Consider the following 22,358-nt stretch of genomic DNA (forward strand, 5'->3'; position numbering starts at 1 on the left):
GGGTCTGGAGGGCCACAGAGGTCCTGCCTTGTACAGTCACTTTCTTTTCCTCCATGAGATCCACAATCTTGGGAGTCCTGAGGATGTTCCTCCAAATGGGCAGACTATGCCCAGCCACCAGAGCTGGAGAGCAGGATTCTCTCTCCTTCCACTTCTAAAGGGACAGCACTGAAATAAACATGGCCTCTGGAGTCACGTGAGACTGGACTTGAAACCTAGCCTTGGACAAGTTCTTATTCCAATTGTTTCCCAAACTGAAGTTACAGATACCACCAACTACCTTGCAGAGTTGTTGGTAAGAGTGAATGGCAGCCTAGCATTAGCAGGGCCTAGATGAGAGTTCGTTCCCTTCCTAACTTGAATATCACCTTTTCCTTAAAGCCTTCCCAGTACAATGTTTGCTCCCTCCTCACACCTTTATACAGCATCCTGTGGAGACCGATCACATTGTCTAGTGCTGCTGCTTTTCTCTGCTGGTTTGTAAATTCAAGTTCAGAGACTCTTTCTGAACTCTGACACACACCAAGGGCTGGGTGTGCTGATACTGACACAGTCCCAGTCCATTGCTTACTGGCTACATAATCTTTGGTAATTTGACCCAGCTCTGCCTCAGTTCCCTCATCTGAAAAGTTGAGAATTGGATTTTCCACTTTATAGGATTGTTGGGAGGTTGAAATGGGCCAATACAGGTGGTGCACTTAAAAATGGGGCTGACATATAGCAGAAGTACTTGGTATGACATCATCCCATGATGTAGTAAGTCCCCTTCTCTACATCATTTCTTCACCAAATGCTGCCTCACCTGGGGAAGCGAACAAGGAACCCCTAAAAGCCAATCCACTGATCTCAGCATCCTATTTATTCTCCTTTTAGAGGACCTGGCCAAGCACGGTGGCTCACACCTGTAATCCCAGCACTTTGGGAGGCTGAGGCAGGAGGATTGCTTCAACTTAGGAGTTTGAGATCAGCCTGGGTAACATACCAAAACCCTGTGTCTACAAAGATTAAAAACTAGCCAAGTGTGGTGGCACATGCTTATAATCCCAGATACTGGGGACGCTGAGGTGGGAGGACGGCTTGAGCCCAGGAGATGGAGGCTGCAGTGAGCTGTGCCAGCTCCACTGCACTCCAGTCCGGGCCTTGTGTGAAAAAAAAAAAAAAAGAAAGAAAAGAAAAAAATAATAAAGAAATCTTGAGTAAAACTTGGTAGTCTCCCTTCTAATTCTCTATCACTGCTGTCATCTAAATTTTCAGGAACCTCCCAGGCCACTTCTAACCGCTAGATGGCCAAGCTACAGGGTGATTATTTCCTTAGGCAAGCAAACATCCCAGCCCTCTAATACGGTATTTCCTGGGGCTGGAATATCAACAGGAAGTTATGTGAGGAAGAGCTCTGCCAAAACACTCATTCCAAGGAAGGGACTGGTAAAGTGACAAATTTGCCCAATCCTGTACAACATCCTGCATCCTCCACATCTGGCCCCTGTTGCACATCTCATCCATAGGCAGATCGCTCGCTGCTGACCCTATTCTTCTCTGGGCTCCTAGGACCTATAAATATGACTCTATATAAGAAAACCAGAGTCTGGGCACAGTTTGCTCATGCCTGTAATCCCAGCACTTTGGGAGGCCGAGGCGGGCGAATCACGAGGTCAGGAGTTCCAGACCAGCCTGGCCAACATGGTGAAACCCTGACTGTACTAAAAATACAAAAATTAGCCGGGCGCGATGGCGGGTGCCTATAATCCTAGCTACTCGGGAGGCTGAGGCAGGAAAATTGCTTGAACCCGGAAGGCGAAAGTTGCAGTGAGCCGAGATCGCTCAACTGCACTCCAGCCTGGGTGACAGAGCGAGACTCCATCTCTAGAGAAAATAAAGGAAAACCAGACAGATTAAAAAGTTGCACTTACAAAGCAGTTGGGGCATTTATTGGCATTTAAACAAGGGAGGAGATCCTGAACACTAGTCTCGCTCAGTTTATAAAAACTTAAGGCCAAACTCTCCATCATCTGTACACAGCTTAACCACGGCCAGGAGCAAGAATTGGAGTTAAACGAATTGAACCAGTCCAACTACAAGACTAGATAAAGGGAAACAGGGCGTAGGGATTTGCGGTTTTTCCTTTTAGATTACCAAGTTTCCAACACAAGAAGCCAACAATACCCCAGTGCAGCACCAACTTACTTCCCACTGCTTTCCAAGGCAGAGTCAATTAATAATCAGTAGTCCAAGTTCTAAGAACATTTCCTGGAAAACAAGGACGCATCTCCCGTGGCTCTATGCAAGGCCTGCCACTGATGAATCAAGTTCTTAAGAACCTACGACCATCTGACACCCTTGGGGAAAGCACCCTCATAGAATCTCCAGAATCAGGCCTCAGTTTTCCCATCTGTAAAAGACAGCCATGGAAAGTGGGAGATCCGCTAGGCTTCCAGATCGAAGTCATCGCGCTCCTCATTGTACTCCAGCACGTGCCGCTTGATCTTGGACGAGTCCACCCAAGTGACAAAGTCCTCCATGCTGCGCGTGACAAGGAAGGCGGGGTCGGTAACCACATCAGGGCCCACGCGTACGTGCCCTTGCTCCACAAAGGCTACGGCAGCCTGAAGGTGCTGCGCCATGCGCAGCTTGAGGAGCACGGTGGGAAGGCGGCGGCGGCAAAAGGACGAGGCCGTGACGAAGTCGCAGAGTTCTAGCGAACCGCGCGTGGGCACCAAGCCGAGAGCATACAGCTTGTCCAGCAGCGCGGCCGAAGCGCGCACGCGGAACTGGTCGCGTTCGGGCAGGTCGCGCAGGCGCCGCGCCAGTTCACGGACCGCACGGCTCAGCTGGTTGTAGCGCGTGTAGTCCTCACGCCGCTGCAGCCGGTAACGCCGCAGTACGCGCAGCTCGTGCAGGTTGTGGTCGGTGACCTCCCAGTTCAGGAAGTCCACCTGCTTCAGCAGTTTCTGCTCGTGGAACTTAAGCTTCCGCACCATGATGGCGGCAGCCGCAGCACCAGGACCCGAAGCAGATAGTGCGTTTCAGTACCCGCGCGATTTCCGCCGCGGCGCACCAAGACCTGGACGGTCTGGGACCCTGGGCCAATGAAAGAAAGGCTTAAAGTCACGCCCTCATTTTCCATTGGCCAGGGTGGGACCACGCCCAAGCACTGGGATCTCGCGTTTCTTTTCTGCGCGTTTGCATAGGGAGGGGGTAGAAGCATTGCGCGGGGGGGCGGGTCCCTAGGCGGCTACGCGGGGTTTTTAGTAGCCAAGACTGTATCCCTTTGTGCGGCAATCATTTCCTCCTAGACTTCTGTCCTTTGGGGACTTTCAGAGTCTCCCCCGCAAGAGCTGAAGAGGCCATTTCTGGGGAAGAAGGGTGACTGCGGCTTGTTGATTGGGTTTACTGTGCTAACTTCCACTGGGCTCTTGCCATGCCGTGGGGGAGCTTGCCGGAGCCGGCTGTCCTGGGACTGACCTGGTAGTCCCCGCCTCCCGCCAGCGTCAGGTCCTTCACCTGGCAAGCAGAGCGATCTCTCATTGTCACGTTGGGCTGGGTAGCACCGAACCCATGAAATCCCGATTGCCTGGCCGCTTCCTAAGCGCACATTATAATCGGGATCTATAAGGGAGCCGCCTGGACATCTGTATTATTAACTAAGGTGTCAGATGATTCATAAAACCCAGCAAGTTTGAGAAACTTGGACTATAAGTACAAGTCCAAACCCTTTAGTCTGTGCTCAAATGAATTATCCTGACATAAATTTCTGGCCACCAAGTATTGAGTTAACAAATGTAATGCTGTTTCGGCTAGTTGCAGCTGTAAGTTACATCTGGTGTAGCGCTGCAGACCTAACCCCTTTTTGCCCAGGCATTTAACTTCTCACTGATCATTTTTGTTTTGTATGCTTTTCATTGTCTTTTACAATACAATATTTCTGGGTGGGGCGCGGTGGCACACGCCTGTAATCCCAGCACTTTGGGAGGCTGAGGTGGGAGGATCATTTGAGGCCAGGAGTTCAAGACCAACCTAGGCAAAAAAAGAAAAGAAAAGAAAAGATAAAAGCGAGATCCTGCCTCTGTAAAAATTCTTTTTTTTTTTTTTTTTTTTTTTTTTGAGACGGAGTCTCGCTCTGTCACCCAGGGTGGAGTGCGGTGGCCGGATCTCAGCTCACTACGAGCTCCGCCTCCCGGGTTCACGCCATTCTCCTGCCTCAGCCTCCCGAGTAGCTGGGACTATAGGCGCCCGCCACCTCGCCCGGCTAGCTTTTTGTATTTTTTAGTAGAGACGGGGTTTCACCGTGTTAGCCAGGATGGTCTCGATCTCCTGACCTCGTGATCCGCCCGTCTCGGCCTCCCAAAGTGCTGGGATTACAGGCGTGAGCCACCGCGCCCGGCCAAAAATTCTTAAAGAATTAGCCAGGCATGGTGGTGTGTGCCTGTATTCCTGACTACCTGGAAGGCTGAGGTGGGAGGATCACTTGAGCCCAGGACTTGGACACTGCAGCGAGCTACAATGGTGCCACTGCACCCCAGCTTGCACAACAGAGCCAGACCCTGTCTCAAAAAATATATATATTTAAAAAAAATTCGATATCTGGAAAATAATAAACATAATATGTAAATTATAAAGTATAATAAATACTCATGAATTTAGCCAGTTTAAGAAAACATCACCAGGCTAGGCATGGGGCTCATGCCTGTAATCCCAACACTGGGAGGCCAAGGTGGGAGGATCACTGGAACCCAGGAGTTCAAGACCAGCCTGGGCAACATAGTAATACTCAGTCCCTGTGGACAAAAAAAAAAAAAAAACATTAGCGAGGCATGGTGGCAGCACCCATAGTCCCAGCTACTGGTGGGGGTTTCGGGGTAAGAAGGGGGAGGATCCCTTGAAGCCAGAAGTTCAAAGATGCAGTGAGCCATGATCACACCACTGCACTCCAGCTTGGGCAACAGAACAAGATCCTGTCTCTAAAACAGAAAACTAATACAGATCATTTGCTTTTTAAAATCTAATGGTTTTTTTTTTTTTTTTTTTGGAGACGGAGTCTTGCTCTGTCACCCAGGCTGGAGTGCAGTGGCATGATCTTGGCTCACTGCAACCTCCGCCTCCTGGGTTCAAGCTGTTCTGTCTCAGCCTCCTGAGTAGCTGGGACTACTGGCACCCGCCACCACGCCTGGCTAATTTTTTGTATTTTTAGTAGAGATGGGGTTTCACTGTGTTAGCCAGGATGGTCTCCATCTCCTGACCTTGTGATCCACCTACCTCGGCCTCCCAAAGTGCTGGGATTACAGGCATGAGACACTGCACCCGGCCCCAGAGTAGGTCTTACTGAGAAGGTGATATTTTATAGGGTGTAAGCCATGTGTGGATATCTAGAGGGAGAACATTTCAGGAAGAGGAAACAGTGGAAATGCCTTAAGGCAGGAATGTGCCTGGCATGTCAGAAGAATAAGAAAGCTATTTTGGCTGGAGCAGAGTGGGCAAGGAGGAGAGGAAGAGATTAAAGAGCTTGTAGTCCCTTGAAAAGACTTTGGCTTTTATGTTGAGAGGCAGATACTTCGGGATTTTGAGCAAAGGATTGACACTTATGTTTTTTGTTTGTTTTTGTTTTTGAGATAGGGTCTCACCCTGTTGCCCAGGTTGGAGTGCAGTGGTACAACCAGGGCTCACTGCAGCCTCAACCTTCCAGCCTCAAGCGATCCTCTTGAGTAGCTGGGACTACAGGCACATGCCACCATGCCCGACTATTTTTTATTTTTTATTTTATTATTATTATTTGAAACAGAGTCTTGCCCAGGCTGGAGTGTAATGGCGTGATGTTGGCTCACTGCAACCTCCGCCTCCCAGGTTCAAGCGATTCTCCCTGCCTCAGTCTCTCAAGTAGCTGGGATTACAGGCACCTGCCACCACGCCTGGCTAATTTTTGTATTTTTGGTAGAGATGGGTTTTCGCCATGTTGGCCAGGCTGGTCTCGAACTCCTGACCTCAGGTGATCTGCCCACCTCGGCCTCCCAAAGTGCTGGGATTATAGATGTGAGCCACTGTACCCGGCCGCTAATTTTTAAATTTTTTGTAGAGATGGGGTCTCACTATGTTGTCATGGCTGGTCTTGAACTCCTGGGCTCAAGCGATCCTGCTACCTCAGCCTCCCAAAGTGCTGGGATTACAAGCATAAGCCACCACACCTGGTTCAGAAATTCAATTTTGGACATTTTGGGTTGGTGGCATCCATTAGACTTCTGAGGGGAGATGTCAAGGAGAAATAGATATATGAGTTAGGAGTTTTTTTTAAAAAGGGCTGGAGATTTTAAAAATTGGGCATTACTAGAATGAGTGGTATTTGAAGTCATTCGGCTGGATGAGATCATCAAAGGAGTGCCTGCGGATACAAAAGACAAGAGGACAACTCTACTGTGGTTACTCTAATGTTAAGAATTATAGGAGGCTTGCTGGGCACCGTGGCTCATGCCTGTAATCCCAGCACTTTGGGAGGTTGAGGTGGGCGGATCACGAGGTCAGGAGATCGAGACCAGCCTGGTTAACATGGCAAAACCCCGTCTCTACTAAAAGTACAAAAAATTAGCCGGGCATGGTGGCAGGCACCTATAATCCCAGCTACTCGGGAGGCTGAGGCAGGAGAATGGCATGAACCCGGGAGGCAGAGCTTGCAGTGAGCCGAGATCACACCACTGTACTCCAGCCTGGGCGACAGAGCAAGACTCTGTCTCAAAAAAGAAAAAAAAGCCGGGCGCGGTGGCTCAAGCCTGTAATCCCAGCACTTTGGGAGGCCGAGACGGGTGGATCACGAGGTCAGGAGATCGAGACCATCCTGGCTAACACGGTGAAACCCCGTCTCTACTAAAAATACAAAAAACTAGCCGGGCGAGGTGGCGGGTGCCTGTAGTCCCAGCTACTCCGGAGGCTGAGGCAGGAGAATGGCGTAAACCCGGGAGGCGGAGCTTGCAGTGAGCTGAGATCCGGCCACTGCACTCCAGCCTGGGCGACAGAGCGAGACTCCGTCTCAAAAAAAAAAAAAAAAAGAATTATTGGAGAGAAGAGGATGAACCAGTGAGGTAGAAGGAATATCAGGAGAGTATGTTCTCTCCAATGCAAATGAAGAAAGTGTATCCAGGAGGAAGGAGTGATCAACCAGGTCAAATGCTACCAAAAGGTTAAATAAGAGAAGGACTGAGAATAATACCATTAGGGTCCAGCAACACCAAGGATATTGATGACCTTGACAAGAATAGTTCAGTGGAGTGTGGGAGTAAAAGATTGGCTAGAGGGATTTAAAGAGAGAACAGAAGAAAAGAAATTGGACGCACTTAGGAGAGAGAGTTATTTCAAGGAATTTTGCTGCAAAGGTGAGCAGAGGAATGGAGCAATAGCTGGTGGGGAAAGTGGAGTAAAAAAAAAATTTGAGATGGAGTCTTGTTCTGTCGCTAGGCTGCAGTGCAGTGGCGGGTGCAATCTCGGCTCACTGCAACCTTGGCCTCCCGGGTTCAAGCGATTCTCCTGCCTCAGCCTCCTGAGTAGCTGGGACTACAGGCACACGCCACCACGCCCAGCTAATTTTTGTATTTTTAGTAGAGACGGGTTTCACCATGTTGCCCAGGATGGTCTCAAACTCCTGAGCTCAAGTGATCCACCTGCCTTGGCCTCCCAAAGTGCTGGGATTACAGGTGTGAGCCACTGCACCCGGCCCTGATGCTATTGTTAAACTCAGTTTAGAGAAAGGCTATGTGGACAGAAGATAGATCACAGGGAAGCGGGGTCCTAAAAGCATGTGGGGAAAACGTATATTCAGTCTTAGAGATGCTAGGAGGAACTGTGTCTTTAGAATCAAGGCTGCCCCATGACAGGAAACAAGGTTTTAAGGTTACTTGACTAAGAGACTCGTCATACCTTTTCCCCTCTTGGAGGTTCCGGACTCACTGAGCTAACTTTCTGGTAACTGGGCTTCCCAAGGGGTAGCCCAAACTGCCTTGATCTATTGATGCAGAAATTCAGTTCTGCTTGACAGTTTTATTTCGCTGTGCAAATTAATACCTAGCCTTCTGGGGTTTGTACACAGGCCTTTATTCTGGTCAAATGCCAGACCTGCAAAGCTAGTCGGATGCACTCACTCAACCAGTGAAACTGGGTTTTGGGGCCAGAGGTCTGGGAACCATGTCCCTCAAAACAGCCAAAGGTATCCATCTTTAGCAGAACTACCTTGTACCAGTTAATCTGCAATAAGTGACTAGAGAGAGAATGAAGGGAAGATCTAGCTGGACAGGGTAGACAAGACTCCAGGGTACAGCCAGGAAAGGGGATCCTCCTGAAGCCTTTGCCTCATCTTAGGCACCTCCTCCTTCAGGAAGGTTTCCTTGATCCTTGCTCCACCCAGGCTGGAGTAGGTATCCTCATGTGCACTTTTCATGGCACTGACTAGTCACACTGGGCAGGGAGCATTTGTCTACTTGTCACAATACATCTGAGCTTTTGGAAAATAAGGATAATGTCTTAATTGTCTTTGTAGCTCAGGGGCCTGGTGCAGAGTAGATACTCAGTTAATGTTTCTTGAGTGCATGACTTGGCTGAATGAATGACAGAGAATGGATTGATTAAAGACAAGAGAGGATGGACTGTAAGCCCCCCAGGATAGGAACCCCGACTGACTTGTGGTGTACTCCCCAGTGCCCAGCACAGTGCCTAGCAGATTCAGTGCCCAAAGTGTTCCAGATATGCTGACCGAGGATCAGATCCCACTTGCCTCAAGACTCTCTACCTGACCACCTCTCTCCTTGCTGCCCCTGGCTAGTACAGAACATCCAGTCCCGCTGCCGCACTAAGCAACACGGAACCGGGTGGCACCTAGACTTGTTCCCTGTCGCTGCAGATGTAGGGTAGTGTCTTTCCCTCCTTCCAAGCTAGTCGCCCAGGGCAGGGTCGCCCTATCTGGCTAGGGTGCTGCACCCTCAGCTGTCGGTATCTTAGGTCAGACGCCCGGAACGCGCAGGCCGTTTCTACCCCTCCGGAAAACAATCTCCGAGCTGCGCCACGACCCCGTCCCTGCGGAGCAGGAGTGAGGAATGGGAAGGTGGGAAGGCGAGCCCGCGACTCTGCTCCCCAACCCCAGCTGGCACGGCTTTTCACGCACCTCTCCCCGCCCGGCCCGATTTCCCCATCCTGGCTCTGGCGCGGTGCTCCTTGCAGCCCCACGCTTTGCAAACTTTGGGAGTTTTACTCCATTTGCGTCACGGAAAAGGCAGGAGGATGACGGAGTCCAGGAAGCGAGGCAGCAGTGGCTGGCAAGCTCCACCGCCGGGCGCTCCAACCACGGGGGCGTGAGGTGTCTCCCGGCGAGGGCAGACAGACGGAGGGAGAGCAGAGGAGGTGGCGGTCCCAGAGACCAGCCCCGGAGGCTCTCGGGCTCCCTCGTTCCCGGGTCGTTTCCTCCCTCTTGCCTCCGGGACTGAGCGAGGGCACTGGCCAGATGGGAAGCCGCGCGGAGGAGTAGGCGGGGGCTCGGCTGCAGCGCCCCGGGCCCGCGGGAGGGCGGAGCTGGCCGTCCCTGCCCCGCCGGGACGCACGGAAGTGCAGCGGAGTTTGCCCGATTCTCCAGCCTGCTTCCCCCTCCCTCCTCCCTCTCCCCACCCCTCACCTCCCCTTTGGCGATCCCCTCCTTCCTCGGGACGCCACCTCCCGGAATCGCGTTTTTGTTTTGGAGCTGCCTTCTCGCTGGCGGCGCGGAGGGTCTGCGAGCGCAGGGGAAGGCAGGCTGGGGGCGCAGCCCGCCCCCCACTGGCCGGGTCCCGCAGGGCGGAGCGGAGGACGGACGGACAGACGGCCAGCCGCGCCATCTGCTCGCCGGAGCTCACTCTCCAAACTCCAAACTGTTGAGTGTGTGCGTGCACGCGAGGGTGGGGGTCGGGGGTCGTAAGTCCCGGGTGAAGAACTGGTTTCTGCTGGGGTTACCTTTGGACGGGGTTCCTGGGATTCAGAGCAGGGTCAGCGTCAGTCTCAGAAACTGCTGAGGAATTAGGCAAACAAAAGAGACCACTCAGCGACTGGCCAGAAGTCGCCCGACCGCCTCGTCGCGCCCCCTCCTTCCTCCGGGGTTGGGACTGGCCACTTCTGGGGCGGGGAGAGGGCGCCCGAGCCGGCGGGGGCTCCGGCTGCGCAGCCGGGGTCGAAGAGTTGGCGGCCTGTTGTGTAAGCCTCAGTCCTTGTTTTCCCGGCCTGGCTCGTTGTGAAGCCGGACACATCCACCCTTGGACTCGATTCAGGCGGCTGCTGCTTTTCTCCTTGCCCCTCTTGGATTTTCCGGATATTTGAAAACCCAGTGGCCCAGGAGCAAGAGGAGGAGGAAGGAGGAAGGGGCAGATCTGCAGAGGAATGTGAGAGCCTCCCAAAGCCAGAGTGGCCAAAAGAATCTGGGAGCCAGAGGGACAGCCGAGCCCTGCCTGGGTTTCTGGAATGGTGGTTTCCGAGTGAGTCTCTTCTATTTTAGAACGTTGTTCCAGTGGAAAGTGTCGAAATTTTCCCCTCGCAGGGCAGATTTCTCCAGGTCACTTGACTTTTCTTCTGGGAGTAGGAGTTAGGAGAGACTCCCCTCTAATCCCCCAGGGGCTGCTAAGGGAGGAGGCTATGGACATGAGCCCTCCCTGCTCACAAGCATATGCCCGGAGACCTGATAGGGCAGTTTCTGGGCCGTGGACATTGCTTTGAAGAGCAGAAGATTGGACAGCATCTGTGGGTGCTGAGACCCCACCTTAGGACCTGAGAGATTGAACTGTGTAAGCGCCATTCAGCTGCGAGTGCATTCTTGGACTTCCTTGTGAGCATCCCGGGTCTGGACAGGACCCTCTCCTTCCCATCTGTCTGTACCACCCAGCCCAACCATGGCACTGAAAGGCCGAGCCCTCTATGACTTTCACAGTGAGAACAAGGAGGAAATCAGCATCCAGCAGGATGAGGACCTGGTCATCTTCAGCGAGATCTCACTGGATGGCTGGCTGCAGGGCCAGAACAGCCGTGGGGAGACAGGGCTCTTTCCTGCCTCTTACGTGGAGATCGTCCGTTCTGGCATCAGCACCAACCATGCTGACTACTCCAGCAGCCCTGCAGGCTCTCCGGGGGCCCACGTGAGCTTGTACAATAGCCCCAGTGTGGCCAACCCAGCTAGGAGTGGTGGGGGCAGTGGCTTCCTCTCAAACCAGGGTAGCTTCGAGGAGGATGATGATGATGATTGGGATGACTGGGACGATGGATGCACAGTGGTGGAGGAGCCACGGGCTGGTGGGCTGGGCACCAATGGGCACCCTCCCCTCAACCTCTCCTACCCTGGTGCCTACCCCAGCCAGCACATGGCCTTCCGGCCCAAGCCACCACTGGAGCGGCAGGACAGCCTGGCATCTGCCAAGCGAGGCAGTGTGGTGGGCCGTAACCTCAACCGTTTCTCATGCTTTGTGCGTTCTGGAGTGGAGGCCTTCATCCTGGGTGATGTGCCCATGATGGCCAAGATCGCTGAGACATACTCCATTGAAATGGGCCCTCGTGGCCCCCAGTGGAAGGCCAACCCCCACCCATTTGCCTGCTCTGTGGAGGACCCCACAAAACAGACCAAGTTCAAGGGCATCAAAAGCTACATCTCCTACAAGCTCACACCCACCCATGCTGCCTCACCTGTCTACCGGCGCTACAAACACTTTGACTGGCTCTATAACCGCCTGCTACACAAGTTCACTGTCATCTCAGTGCCCCACCTGCCTGAGAAGCAGGCCACAGGCCGCTTCGAGGAGGACTTCATTGAAAAGCGGAAGCGGAGACTCATCCTCTGGATGGACCACATGACCAGCCACCCTGTGCTCTCCCAGTACGAAGGCTTCCAGCATTTCCTTAGCTGCCTAGATGACAAGCAGTGGAAGATGGGCAAACGCCGGGCGGAGAAGGATGAGATGGTGGGTGCCAGCTTCCTGCTCACCTTCCAGATCCCCACCGAGCACCAGGACCTGCAGGACGTGGAAGATCGCGTGGACACTTTCAAGGCCTTCAGTAAGAAGATGGATGACAGTGTCCTGCAGCTCAGCACCGTGGCGTCAGAGCTGGTGCGTAAACACGTGGGGGGCTTCCGCAAGGAATTCCAGAAGCTGGGCAGTGCCTTCCAGGCCATCAGTCATTCCTTCCAGATGGACCCCCCTTTTTGCTCTGAGGCCCTCAACAGTGCCATTTCTCACACGGGCCGTACCTATGAAGCCATCGGGGAGATGTTTGCTGAGCAGCCCAAGAATGACCTCTTCCAGATGCTGGACACACTGTCTCTCTACCAGGGCCTGCTCTCTAACTTCCCTGACATCATCCACCTACAGAAAGGTAAGACCCAGTGCAGGCAGGAAACCCATCCTGAGTCTGACTCTCTGCTGGGCCCTGGGGAGATGGGGATGGCCTGGATAGAATGGAGCAACTTATCTTTATTTCTCTGTCTCAATCATTCATTTAACAAATGTGTTGGACTGGGCATGGTGGCTCATGCTTGTAATCTCAGCACTTTGGGAGGTTGAAGTAGGAAGATCAATCACTTGGACCCAGGAGGTTGAGACTACAGTGAGCCCGATTGTGCCACTTCACTCCGGCCTGGGTGACAGAGTGAGACCCTGTCTCTAAAACAAACAAACAAACAAACATGTTGAGTATCAACTCTGTATCTGTGCAAATGTGCTTCTAGGTACAGGAATATTGTTGTGCACAGGCCTGGTCTCTGTCCTCATGGAGCTTGATATTTACCTTCTTGTCAATTCATTCATTTTCTCTGGATCTCATTTACCCATCATGCATGGTGTCATGCTGGGTTCTGAGAACACACAGATGACCGGGCCCCAGGCCTTGCCCTGGAGGAGCCGGTAGGCCCTTGGGAGACAGAGACCCAACCCAGATAACAAGAGCTCAGAGTGGGGGCCTGTCTTCTGCCCCTTGCAAGTTCACCTCCCCACCTTTGCAGCTTTGCAAGTTACTCTCACCACTGTGTATTCTCTCTATGAGCGTCTTGTCTGTGTGCAGGAAGATCCCTGTCCCCATTTTGCGGATGAAGGAGTTAGTGTCCACAGAAGAGTGGTTGCACAGCCTGTGGCCCGGCTGGGACTGTCCTTTCCTCCTGCCACCTCCCCAAGGACACGTCCATGTTGGCCGCTTCCCAAGCCTAGCCGTGTTTTCAGTTGTCATGACCCCCTCCGTGGGGGAGGGACAGGATGGGCCTCTGCCTGTTACTGCTGGGGCTGTCAAGGAACTGCCGGGGAAATGACTCATCCTGGGTCACACAGGGGCACCCTGGCTGGACCAGGCTGCGGAATCAGGGGTCCAGGGCACTGCCCACATGGCCTATCCAACTCCTGCTTCCCAAGCCTGGCTTCTCTTCTTGCCTGAGGAGACAGCCAGTGACTGCCCCAGCAGGTACCTGAGTCCTGGGGACAGCTAGGAGGGCAGATGTCAGGAGAGAGGTGTGATCCTCCCTGGGGCTGCTGGGTAACTGGTATGCAGGGCGTGGAGCTGGCTCCCTGGCCCTTGGGCCCTGAGGTCAGGCCTGGCTTGGTGGGGAGTTTGACTCTGGGTGGGGCCAGGAGGCAGACCTCTGGACTGAGCCTGGGGAACAGGAAACATGTCACCCACCACCACCAGGGAGGGCCTGGGGTAAGCTGGCCTTACTTTCCTTTACCAAGAGGTTGACTTCTATAACTTCTCTAGTTCCCAGCCTCCTTTCTCCCCTCACTATATCCTCTTCCTCTTCCTGTTTTTTTTTTTTTCTTTTTTCTCATCTCTACCTTTCTTCTTCCTCCTCTGAACTCCACGAAACACAAACCTGAGTGCTAGTCTTGGCTCTGCCCCTAGATTGCTGTGCATCCCTGGGGAGTGCCTTTGTCTCTCTGGGTCTTAGTTTCCTGGTCTGTAAAACAAGGGAAGGTCAGGTCTTCGAGGGAGTGGGTGGGAAGGGACTCTTGGGGAGGGTCTGGTTCAGAAGCAGAATGACACCTTAGCTCTGACTCTGAGCTCTGGGGCAGGAGTAGGGCAGGGGAGATGGCCAGGCCTGCTGGGGGCCCACTGGGGCAGGTGTCTCCCTGAGCAGAAGTGGGAAGGCTGGTTCAACCAGCTCCTTAGATGGCTTGTTCCTGCGCAGGCAGCAGGAGGGGGAGCGCAATGATTAAACAGATGCTCCCATGTAGTGGCTGGGGACCCCCACCCAGAACAGAGGTGAGGGCATTAGGGCAGCCCCACACCCAGGAAGGACACCAGGGCCTCCCAGGCTGGGGGGAAGCCGGATTGGCCTTTCTGACCCTGGGCAGAGAGACCGAACTGAGAGAGGCCATTTCTGAGTTTCGACTTGAGGTGTTTCTAAGAGTCAGGGGCCACTGTCCTCTGTGCTGATGCATTTGACCTGAAGCAGAGGCCAGCCCACCTCCTTCCCTTCCCGGGATGAACCCTACCAATGGGCTAAGCCCCCTCTGGCTTACTCTAAGTTCTGGGCTCCGCACTGCTCCTCCCAGGCCTGTGGTGTGGGGCAAGTTAGGGAGTGGGTACTGAGACAGAACTGGACAGGCTTTGGGGACCACAGCCCAATGGGGGTGATAAGGAGGGGGTCCTATGCTGGCCCTAGGGGTGGAGCCCTTCTCACAGAAAGGAGAAGAACAGTTGGGTCCTGGGCCCCAAGGATTCTGTTCAGCTTGTCTGGACATCTGAATGGGTGGTGAGTGTGTGGGAGGAAGGACAGTGGAGGCCTAGGTGGGAGTCAGGAGACCAGGATTTGGACAAACTTTGCATCTGACATGACTTTGGGAGAGATTTCTCCCCTCAGTCTCTAGGTGAACAAAATGGGACCTGAGGGTCTTCATTTCCTTAGGAGGGCTCCATGTCATGTGAAACTTACATTAAACAAATTTGTATGCTTTTCAAAAATAAAAATAAAATGAAATAAAATGGGATATAAACCCTGGCTGGAGCTGAGAGGAGCCTGGTCTTCCCACGGGCCTAGTCCCTGTAGCCCAATCCAGGGGTCTCCTAAGAGAAGGGTAACCATAGGCAGTTTGGGGCATAAAAGGGGGCCCTAGCAATAGTGATCCCAGGACAACAAGGGGAAAGTGTCCAGGACTGTCTGGGGCAAGCCGGGACCTATGGCCCCCCAACTTAAGAGCCAGCAAGAGCAGGGCTGGTCCTAAGGCTCATGACAGGTCAGGAGGGCAATGTGGTCACCTCCGTTTTACAGACGAGGTGCAGCAATGCAGATGAGCCTCAGAGCAGGAGCTGGCGCCCAATGTGTCTGACTCCGCAGCCCAGGATTTCTACTGTGTTTCTACTGTGCCCCCCAGACAGGGGAGGGGATCCCCAGGGATGGAGAGCTGAGCCAGAAGGGGAAAGAGGAGGGAGGAAGGCTTGGGTGCTCCTTCACTGGTCCCATGGGCTAGAGATAGGCCCAGGACCACAGAGCATCCATAGAGGGGCCACAGGGACAGCGTGGTCAAAGCAAAGTGGCCATTGTAGGGACAAGTTCTTGCTTTGGGGACAGATGGGTTCAGCCTCTGGGTTCTAAGCCATTATCTAGCCCTCCCTCTACCTCACCCCCCTAGGCGTAAACAAAGAGAATAATACTCTGCTGTGAGCTACCACCTGAAGGTACTTGCTGTGAGCTCGTGGATAGAAAAGCAGTTTGCACTGGGCTCCGTGGCTCATGCCTGTAATCTCAGCACTCTGGGAGGCCAAAGTGGGCGGATCACAGGAGTTCGAGACCAGCCTGGCTAACATAGTGAAACCCTGTCTCTACTAAAAATACAAAAAAATAGCCAGGCATGGTGGCGGGCACCTGTAATCCCAGCTACTTGGGAGGCTGAGGCAGGAGAATCACTTGAACCTGGGAGGCGGAGGTTGCAGTGAGCCGAGATCAAGCCACTGAACTCTAGCATGGGCAACAGAACAAGACTCCATCTCAAAAAAAAAAAAAAAGAAAAAAGAAAAAGAAAGAAAAGAAAAGTAGTTTTCAAGCTATAGCATGTAGCATCTGGAGCTCCTATTCTATCTCAGATACGATCCTTTCTACTATGTACATATTAGTTCAGTTAAGCCTCAACTATACTATAGGGCGGGTACTATTATTATCCCATTTTACAGATGTGGAAACTCTAAAGCACTATACCATATGAGAGGTTGTCAACAACATCACATCTAGGGCAACCTGTCCCACTGGGCAGTGGGGAGACCTGGAGCCCAGGCAAGAGCAGTGGCATGCTGGAGAGGACACAGCTAGGACTAAGACTCAGACCTCCTGCTCCCTCCTGCCCCCAACCTGGGGTGGATGTTAGCTATCTCCAAGAGGTAGCGGCAAGATGGATTGAGGTGGGAGCTTAGGGAATATCCCTGGGACTCTGCAGCTGGTGGGCTCCAGCCCTCCTTTCTGCATTTCTGGGACCCAGCCTGTAAGAGGAGTGCTGAGGCAGGAGGTCCTCCTGGGTCCTCAGCTCTCAGGTTAAGTCTTAAGTAGAATGTAGGGGGGATGCTGGACAGGCCGGAGCCATGACTCCCAGCCTGTGGGGTGGGGTGCATTAGCATTAGCTGGTCCTGGCCCCAGAGCTGAGTCACAGGGTGGAGGGGTAACAGAGAGTAGGGTGGGGCCTCTGTTTCCCCCCGACCTCTGTGGGCTTTGCTCCCCATCCCTGGCCTCCTGCCTGTCTTTGGATACCTAACCATTGCAATGGGTTCATTCTTACTCTTTGGGCTCCTTATTAGCAAAAGAGACCTTTCCTTCCTTCAAGGCCATGGGCAGGAAAAGTCTACAGATGTACTTCCACTGTGCCAACTTTCTCAGGCAGGTGGAATCCAGGCTAGTTCAGTATCTCCCATTTAGCTGGGTTCCTTCTGTGGAAGTTTAACTCCAGTTTCTTCACCCTGCTGTTTTCTACCTTTCTTGTTACGGTTCTTCCTACTCCTTGGGACCTTCTTGAATCCCTGTGTCCAATGTCTGGGGGCCCCACACACATGCCCGAAGGACCTAGCATGTACTCCCTGCAACAGAAGTGGTGTCCAACCCCCAGCTGTGGAGGACCAGGCAGGACAGAGGCTGGGAGTTCTGGGCAAGTTCCTGTCCCTCAGGGCCTTGGCCTCCTCTGTACAGTAGTAGGGTGGAGGTGGAATTGAGGGTCGGACACCTGACCTTTTGGGCCTTTCCAGCTCTGATGTCTCTTTCTGGGTCCTATCCTGGGCCTTGGGGTGATCCCCCTTCTGCTGCCCAGGGCTGGGCTGTTGAGATGGTGCAGGAGGTGGTCCAGGGAAGGTGGCAGAAGGACTGAGTGGGCTGGGAGCTGGGGACTGCAGATTTCTTTTGGGTGCTGTGTGAGCAGCCCTGGAGACTCTCTGAACTTGAGTCTGTTTGCCTGAAATGCTACTATTAGCCGATTAGCCATGCACTTGTCAACTAACATGGATGCTGTCCCTTCTAAAGGCATCCAGAATTATTCCCAGCATGTAGAGCCCTGGGCCTGATATACAGTAAGTGCTCAATGAATGCATTTAGAAAGCACTGGACAATTTCAGTCAGGGAGTGAAGAGAATACCATCTAGACGGCCCTCAAGAGCCCTCCTTAAAGGAGAAGTGGGAAAGCATGGATATTGAGCATGCTGTCTGTGTGCAGTGGGTGCGTTTGAAGTGCTCAGGGGTGTGCTGTTCGCTGTGCCAACCCTTCCCACCTCCTAATCTTCTTTGCATGGTGGATTCCCTGTAGCCCTCGGTGACTGAGTGCCAGGCACAGGCAAACTTCCTTCTCTTCCCAGCAACTGTCCCTACTGGCTTAAAGGCAGAATTAGTCAAGTCCCTTTTAATTCAGAACTGAAATTCATTCACCAACTGCTTGTTCATTCATTCAGATTCTTCTAAATTGGGTCCTCTGCTCAGGTTCATCTCCACCCCCCATCTGTTACCTGGTTATTACACAACCTCCTCTAGTTCCCTGGGGGCTGGGATGAGGAGGGAACAGGGCGTGCATGTCTGGGAGATACACCAGGTAGCCTTTGAAGAGTTGCTTTAGAATCATAAGTGTGATGGGGGTGGGAGTGGGGAGCCAGAGCACAGGTGACATGGGGGAGGCATTTTGTCAGGGGAACTGGGAGAGGCTCCAGTGTAGAAGTGGCACCTGATCAGGACCATGAATTATGAATAGGAATCCAGGGGGCAGAGGTAGGAAAGAGCCAGGTGAGTTTGATGAACATGGGGGTCACTGCGGAATGCATGCAGGGGCCAACTCCAGAGGTGAGGGCGCCCCAGGCCAGGCAGATTGGTGTGGACCTTGATCTGTTGGTGGTGGAGAGCCAGGAAAGGTGCCCGGCTTGGAAGACCTCTTCAGATGCTGCAGAGAACCTGTCAGAGGCTGGGGCAGAGGGCAGGGAGCCGTCGGGGGACTGTTGTGGCAGTCCAGTGATGGACAGGGTTGAATCAGTTCAGCAGGCCTATATCAGGATCTGCTGTGGGCCAGGCCTTGTTCTGGGTACCAGGGACACACAGAGGTTGAGGACAGGCTGTATCCTCATTGAACTCATAGTCCATCAAGCAAGGCTGTGACCGGTCACGTGTGGGCTACTGGTGGCACTGCAAATTTGGAGGGAAGATGATGTGCTTGGTTTAGGAGGTACTGAGGGTGAGGACCTGGGGAATGTCCTGGCAGAGACACCCAGGTGGCTGGAATGTGGGTCTGGGGCTCAGGAGTGAGGTCCGAGTTGAACTGATGAGGGTGCTGTCTGCCCTCAAGGGTATAGGGAGCACATGGAGATCAGAGCCCTAACACGCTGTCCTCTGCTCTGCCTATGCCAGGCGCCTTCGCCAAAGTGAAGGAGAGCCAACGCATGAGTGACGAGGGCCGCATGGCGCAGGACGAGGCAGATGGCATTCGCAGGCGCTGCCGCGTGGTGGGTTTTGCCCTGCAGGCCGAGATGAACCACTTCCACCAGCGCCGTGAGCTCGACTTCAAGCACATGATGCAGAACTACCTGCGCCAGCAGATCCTCTTCTACCAGCGGGTGGGCCAGCAGCTGGAGAAGACCCTGCGCATGTATGACAACCTCTGACCACGTGTGCCTAGGCCCCCTCCTTCCCCCGGGCCTGGTCACTGCAGTGTACCCCACTTTCCCAACCTCCCTATACCAGCAGTGGCTGGGGGAGGGGTCAGCAGTTGGGGAGAGAAGCGGCCTGTCCTGCCTCCTGGGAGAAGGAGCTTTCAAGGAGTCATGAGTACCCCTGGGAAATTCCCCACTCCTTAGAAGTGGGGCACAGCAGGGGTGAGAATGGAGCCAAGAGCCCTCGAGGCCAAGGCCTGGGCTGCCGGTTAGTCAGTGAAGGTCAGGCCAGGGTCTCAGCCTCCCCTAGAGCCTATTTTGCTTGCTCACCTGGCCACTGCTACCTTATCCATTCAGCAGACACCGAGGCCTGCTGCACCCCTGGGTCGGACACTGGGCACCCAGGGCTGTAACTTGCCTGCTCTTCAGGAGTCCTCAGTGAAGGTCGGGGTTAGACATAGACAAAGTCAATGCAGTGTGACTGATGGTTAAGTGAGGGATTTCTGGAAGCTCATAGAAGGGGCCACAGCATTCTGTGGTCAGGGAAGACTCCATGGAGTAGGCAACATTCGGACAGTGTTTTAAAGGATGACAAGGGCCTGCCAGACAGTACATGGGGAGAAGGACTTTCAGGGGAGAGGAACAGCATGGGCAAAGTTATGGAGACATACAAACATCTCCCTCTTCTCTCCCTTACTTTCCAAGCAAGTTAGGTGCGCTTTCCTTGGGGATTCTGGCCTGTGTGGTAGGAAGGGATCTCCCTTGCTCCCATGTTGCTGACTGTCCTTGCATCACCCTGTCCCCTGCGGGAGGGGGCTACAGGCCATCTCCCTCCTGTAGGCCTCTGACTACCCTCCACTTTTGGGCCCCCAGCTTCTCTCAGGTAGGAGACCATTGCAGCATCCTTCCCTCCTTGGGTTCAAGGTGCTGAGGTATAAGCCCTGGGCCCCAGATCCCTGGTGACACCTTCCTGGAGAAGACTCTCGAAAGCGACTGTATATTTGAGTTCACCAGCAATAACTCCCCACACTCGAAGCAGGTCCAAACCCAGGATCCCAGGGTCCTTGGGCTCCTTGGCACTGTCTTCCCCAGATCCCTCCTGTTGCACAATGGGAAACCTAAGAGGAAAAAGACAGGGGCCTGCCTGCCTGCCCACCCGCTCTCTGCCTGCCTCGCTGGAATGCAGGCCCCCGCTCTGGGTTGGGTTGTGCTGTCTCTGACCTATGTTTACATCCCCAAGGAGTTACTGCCTCCTCCCCACCCAGGTCAGGGTGTGGTCCAGCAGCTTGTTGTGGGGTGCTGACCTGTGTCACCACTGCCCTCCTTGCCCCCAGGGGGGTCATGGTCTCCTCCTGGATACTGCTGCTTGAATCTTTTTTCTTGATAAACCTTTTACAATTAAGATAACACAAGCATGACTTTTTCTGTTTGGATCCCAGAAAGGTGGAGGGCGGAAGAAGGATAGAGGCCTAATTGCTCCTGGGAGCCATTGGATGAGATTCTGAGGTCCTGGTGGGCACAAATTTACCACAGGACCTCAAAAGTTGGGGGGAGGGCTGTGCTGGTGGAAGGTGCCAGCAGGCAGGAGGAGCTAGAGGTGGCTGTGGACCCCCGGGTGGATCCATCCCTCTCTAGAACGCACTGTTGTCTCTAAAATGGGTGGAGTGCTGCCCAGGGGACTGGCTGTATTGCCTTGTGATCTGGGGCTGAGGGTTGTATGAGGAAGGGACAGGATGCTGTGCCCCAGGACAATTTAATAGATGGTGGCTCCTCTCCCCAAGCAGCCATGCCCTGGCCTTGCCCTTGAAAAGCCCTAGTCCACAGGAGAGAAGTGGGGGACTCAGAAGCTGTGTCTCTTCCCCAAGCTGTCCTGGGTATCCAACAGAGCAGAGGCTCCCACACTGGAAACTGAAGAGGATGCTGGCTGTGCCCTTGGGGGTGCCCTGGTCAGGATGAGCAGATCTTGCTCTTGGATCTATTCATCCACAGAGGAGAGGAGGGTACTGGTTGAGACTTGGCTCTCCTTTGGAGGCAATGGGGACTTGGTGGAGAGAGGGCTTCCGGGGTCAAGGCCATCAGGGAAGGTTGGCTAGGCCAGGGACCAGGGAGCTCGTGCAGGAAGATGGGGAAGGTCCAGCAGGTGCGGTGGGGGAAGGGGCGGGCAGAACTCCCTGTTCAGGGCATAGAGTCCTCAGAGGAACTTCTGGAATGAGTCCCCCTGGCCCTTGGTCAACATTAGGTCAGATTTGGGACTTTCTGAGGAATTTTCCCCTCTCCACCCTGCCCCATTTTCTAACCCATCCGAGGAACTTCCCGCCCTTAACCTCTTCTCAGCTCTGCCCTCCATGTAGCCGTCTGCAGAGGGGCTCAGCAGTGACTGCTGGGCCAGGCCGGGGCAGGGCTGGTGGGAATGCTCCTCCTAACCCATGGTGCCTGGAAAGTCCCCTGCTCATGCTTCCTGTTCTGGGAACAGTGTTGTCCTCTGTGTGCCTTCCTTGTGGGGGGACCACCTCCCAGGCCTCCCATCCTCAGGGTGAAACTGTCAGTCTGATACTTTTCTCAGGAGGGACTTGGATGTAGGAGAAGCATCAGGAAGTGGGGTCTTGGGATAATGCCAGGCCTGCTCCTGGTATCCTGAGGTCTCTGGGCTGGGGCAGGTGTGTGTGTGGTGAGGAGGGAGACTGTCCTGGCCCTCCTCTCTCTTTTCTTTCTGCCTCTATGGGGGTGGGGGTATTGGGAGAACTTGGGGCTGTTCTGGGGTAGCTAAGCCCCTTTCTTAGAGATTGGGGACCAGTGTCGGGGGCATCCTGGTGATGGCAGATGCCTGCCTCGTCACATGCCAGGCAGATGTTCCCGACTCAGCTGGACCCAGCTGCTCGTTTCCTCCCTCGCTTTGCTCTGAGGAGGCAGAAAACAAGGCCTCTCTTTCTGCCCTGAGCAGCTACCAGCGCCCAGGGTAGGGGATCCCCTGGTCACCAGTCTTGGCCCGGTACAGGAAAAGGAATCCGCTTTGTGGCCACAAGTGGGGGCTGGGGATGGAGGCAGACCTCGGATCCTGCATCTCGTCACCCGCTGGACACAGGAGGGCTATGAAGCACTGGGCCATGACTGCGCCACTGGCTGGAGCAGAGCCAGGCCTGGGAGAGGCAGGTGGCCCCATCGGCCCCTGCTCTGCACCACCCCCCCCAGATGACAAAGCCATATGTCTTCCACGTGTCTACACACTCACAGACTCACGCACGTAATCGCTCAGTCTCACAACAAGCACATGCAGTCACATACCTGCCCACAGGCACATAGTC

The 22,358-nt window shown here is 53.9% G+C and overlaps 2 protein-coding genes across 2 annotated transcripts; one reads left to right on the forward strand and one right to left on the reverse strand.

The window, feature by feature from the left end:
* Window positions 1–1,900: 1,900 nt before the first annotated feature.
* IMP3 (IMP U3 small nucleolar ribonucleoprotein 3) lies at window positions 1,901–3,011 on the reverse strand. The gene has a single exon (XM_005560120.3). It carries the CDS (start codon window positions 2,976–2,978, stop codon window positions 2,424–2,426), a length of 555 nt encoding a protein of 184 aa, XP_005560177.1. The 5' UTR covers window positions 2,979–3,011; the 3' UTR covers window positions 1,901–2,423.
* Window positions 3,012–9,686: 6,675 nt separating this feature from the next.
* Window positions 9,687–20,463, forward strand: SNX33 (sorting nexin 33). The gene is made up of 2 exons (XM_005560119.5): window positions 9,687–12,348; window positions 18,815–20,463. The coding sequence occupies exons 1-2, from the start codon at window positions 10,878–10,880 to the stop codon at window positions 19,066–19,068; spliced, it is 1,725 nt and encodes a 574-aa protein (XP_005560176.1). The 5' UTR covers window positions 9,687–10,877; the 3' UTR covers window positions 19,069–20,463.
* The last annotated feature ends 1,895 nt before the right edge of the window (window positions 20,464–22,358 follow it).

This window comes from Macaca fascicularis, chromosome 7 (assembly GCF_037993035.2).
Source record: "Macaca fascicularis isolate 582-1 chromosome 7, T2T-MFA8v1.1".
NCBI classification, from domain to species: domain Eukaryota; kingdom Metazoa; phylum Chordata; class Mammalia; order Primates; family Cercopithecidae; genus Macaca; species Macaca fascicularis.

Coding starts and splice junctions, on each gene's coding strand:
- SNX33 (XM_005560119.5), top strand. CDS start 10,878: ATGGCACTGAAAGGCCGAGCCCTCTATGACTTTCACAGTGAGAACAAG. Junction 12,349..18,814: donor CATCATCCACCTACAGAAAG/GTAAGACCCAGT, acceptor TGCCTATGCCAG/GCGCCTTCGCCAAAGTGAAG.
- IMP3 (XM_005560120.3), bottom strand. CDS start 2,978: ATGGTGCGGAAGCTTAAGTTCCACGAGCAGAAACTGCTGAAGCAGGTG.